General features: G+C 42.4%; 1 protein-coding gene across 1 annotated transcript; it reads left to right on the plus strand.

The window, feature by feature from the left end:
• Positions 1–1,384: 1,384 nt before the first annotated feature.
• Positions 1,385–2,326, plus strand: LOC136069591 (uncharacterized). The gene is made up of 3 exons (XM_065778295.1): positions 1,385–1,640; positions 1,752–2,050; positions 2,183–2,326. The coding sequence occupies exons 1-3, from the start codon at positions 1,385–1,387 to the stop codon at positions 2,324–2,326; spliced, it is 699 nt and encodes a 232-aa protein (XP_065634367.1).
• The last annotated feature ends 322 nt before the right edge of the window (positions 2,327–2,648 follow it).

Below are 2,648 nucleotides of genomic sequence, written 5' to 3' on the forward strand. Positions count from 1 at the left end.
AATGGGTATTTAAAGTTGACTTCACATCCCATCTCTAAAGAATTAATTATGTGGGTAACGAGCTAGTTTTCTTTTTCTACTTGCCACAATTGGCGCCATCTGTGGGAAAGTCTTCTGAAGTACCCTTGCAAATGTTATAGCTATGGCTGGTCCTAGGCGTAGTGGATCATTGGAGTATGTTGGTTCTCAGCGTAGAGATCATTTCGTTAATCTTGAATGTAGGAGGGATAAAAATGCAGTTCACACTCACAGTCAGGGAGCACCTTTCTTTCATTCTGAATGAATCGAGCAACATGAGGCGAGTAATCATTCACTTGATGAAGAAGTCCATAATGTAGAGCAAAAAGTGGAGCGGTTATAGGAAGATAGAACCCCTTCTCTAGACCAATATTTGAGTACTGGAAGTGATGGAAGTGACTCGCCTAGGAGCAGGACTCCACCAAGTGAATCATTCATATCGTCATCTCATCGCTTTTCGAGACGAGACTATTATTGTAAGAAGTATATAAAACCACCAAGGAAAGGCCAGGGGCATGACGCTATGGGAAAAGCTCTCCTTTAAATTTCTCATTCTCTGTTTTCTCGGCGTATTAAGTAGGCTGAGCTCCCTTATTGCTTTAACCAGCCTGCTTTCACCATCTATAATGGTAAAACCGATCTAGTCGAACACGTGGGCCGTTTTAACTAGAGGATGGCCATTCACACAAAAAATAAGGCCTTAATGTGTAAGGTCTTCCCTTCAAGCCTTGGACCAGTTGCTATAAGGTGGTTTGACAATCTTGAAGAAGGATCAATACATTCCTATGAGGAGCTAACTAGGGCCTTCAGGGCGAGATTTGTGACTTGTAGCCGAGTCTTTAGACCCTTATATTCTTTACTCTCGATGTTTATGAGAGAAAGGGAGACTCTGAAAAATTATTCTAATAGATATTCGGAGATCTATAATGAAATTGATGGGGATTTTGAGGACATCGCCGTATAAACCTTCAAAGTGGGTCTTCCTATACATTCCGACCTGTGGAAATCACTTACCATGAAACTACCTTGAGGCATGCATTAACTCATGGATTAGATTGAGGAGCATAAAATGGTCGAGGACAAACAGAGCTCTAGCAAGGGTAAAGTTAAGGCTTTTGTACTTGACCGAAGGGATAGCTTGACAGGCCAATTTTCGCCTTCCCAGCCAAGGAGGGAGTTTTATAATCAAACATCCCATATCGTTGCCGGCCCTTAAGCAGTGAACTCGGTGTTGAAGGAGCCGATATATCATGTGTTAGAGAAAATTAAGCACGAGCCCTATTTCAAATGGCTAAATAAGATGGGTGGAGACCCAACTAAAAGAAATCAGAATTTGCATTGTCTTTACCATTAGGACTGAGGTCATATGACCAAGGAATGTAGAACCTTGCAAGCTTTTCTTGATCAGTTGATTAAAGTCGGTAAGTTGAAGCAATTTTTGCAGCAGCCAACTAGTCAGGGAAATCGGCTCACAACAAGACCAAAAAGAAATGGGGCACCTCAGTCATCTCTGGGAACAATAAATGTCATTTTGGCAACCCTGAGAAGAGAATCTCAAGGTAATGTTACTAGAGTAATGTTAGTATCACCACAAATGGCAAGATCTGAAGAGGAGGCACCATGTAAGAAGGCCAGAGTTTCAAAGTAACCTATCATAGGATTTACCGAGGAAGACAAGTTAGGAACAATTTAGCCACACGATGACACCCTAGTGGTAACCTTGCAAATAGCAGGGTTTGATGTCAGGAGAGTAATGGTTGACCAAGGCAGTGGGGCAGAGATTATGTACCCCGACTTGTTTAAGGGCCTAGGACTCAAATTTGAGGATATGGATCAATATGATGCTCCATTGATCAGATTTGATGGAAACACTACTATTCAGAAGGGGATGATTCAATTACCAATACAGACTGGGGATAAGGTGGTAAGCGTGAATTTTATAGTGATAGATGCTTTTTCACCATATACCGCTATCTTGGCTAGACCGTGGCTACATCCCATGGGGGCAGTCTCATTAACGTTGCATGTTAAGGTAAAATATCCTACTGTTGAGGGGGTGGCTGAGTTGGTGGGATGCTAGTTGGTGGCTAGGCAATGCATGGGGGTGGCGGTTGATCATCATGTTGCTAAAATTGGCTCTTCGGAAGTGGCGCTGATGTTATAGCAATCACAGCTTAGGCAGCCTACCTCATCGGATAGTCTAGTATCTTGTGAGGAGTTGGAAAGGGTCATCATTGGCGAGGATGGCGATGATGCAGATAAATACTTTCAAGTCGAGATTCAGCTCTCAATAGAGGATAAAAAGTAGTTGGTGAACTTTTTGAAGGGTAATTTGGATGTTTTTGCGTGGAGTGCATACGAAGCACCCGAGGTTAATCCCGAGTTTATTTGCCATCACTTGAATGTTAACCCCAAAGTTACCCCGAAGAAACAACTACCTTGACGTTCGTCTAAAGAACATGCTGAGGTTGTAAAAGATGAGGTCCGTAAGCTTAAACAGGCTGGGGCAATTAAAGAGGTTTTCTATCTAGAATGGTTGGCTAATACTGTGGTGGTAAGGAAAAAATCGGGGAAGTGGAAAGTGTGCGTGGATTTTACAGATCTTAATAAAGCTTGTCCGAAGGATCCAT

This window comes from Quercus suber, unplaced genomic scaffold (assembly GCF_002906115.3).
Source record: "Quercus suber isolate HL8 unplaced genomic scaffold, Cork oak 2.0 scaffold_179, whole genome shotgun sequence".
Lineage (NCBI taxonomy): Eukaryota > Viridiplantae > Streptophyta > Magnoliopsida > Fagales > Fagaceae > Quercus > Quercus suber.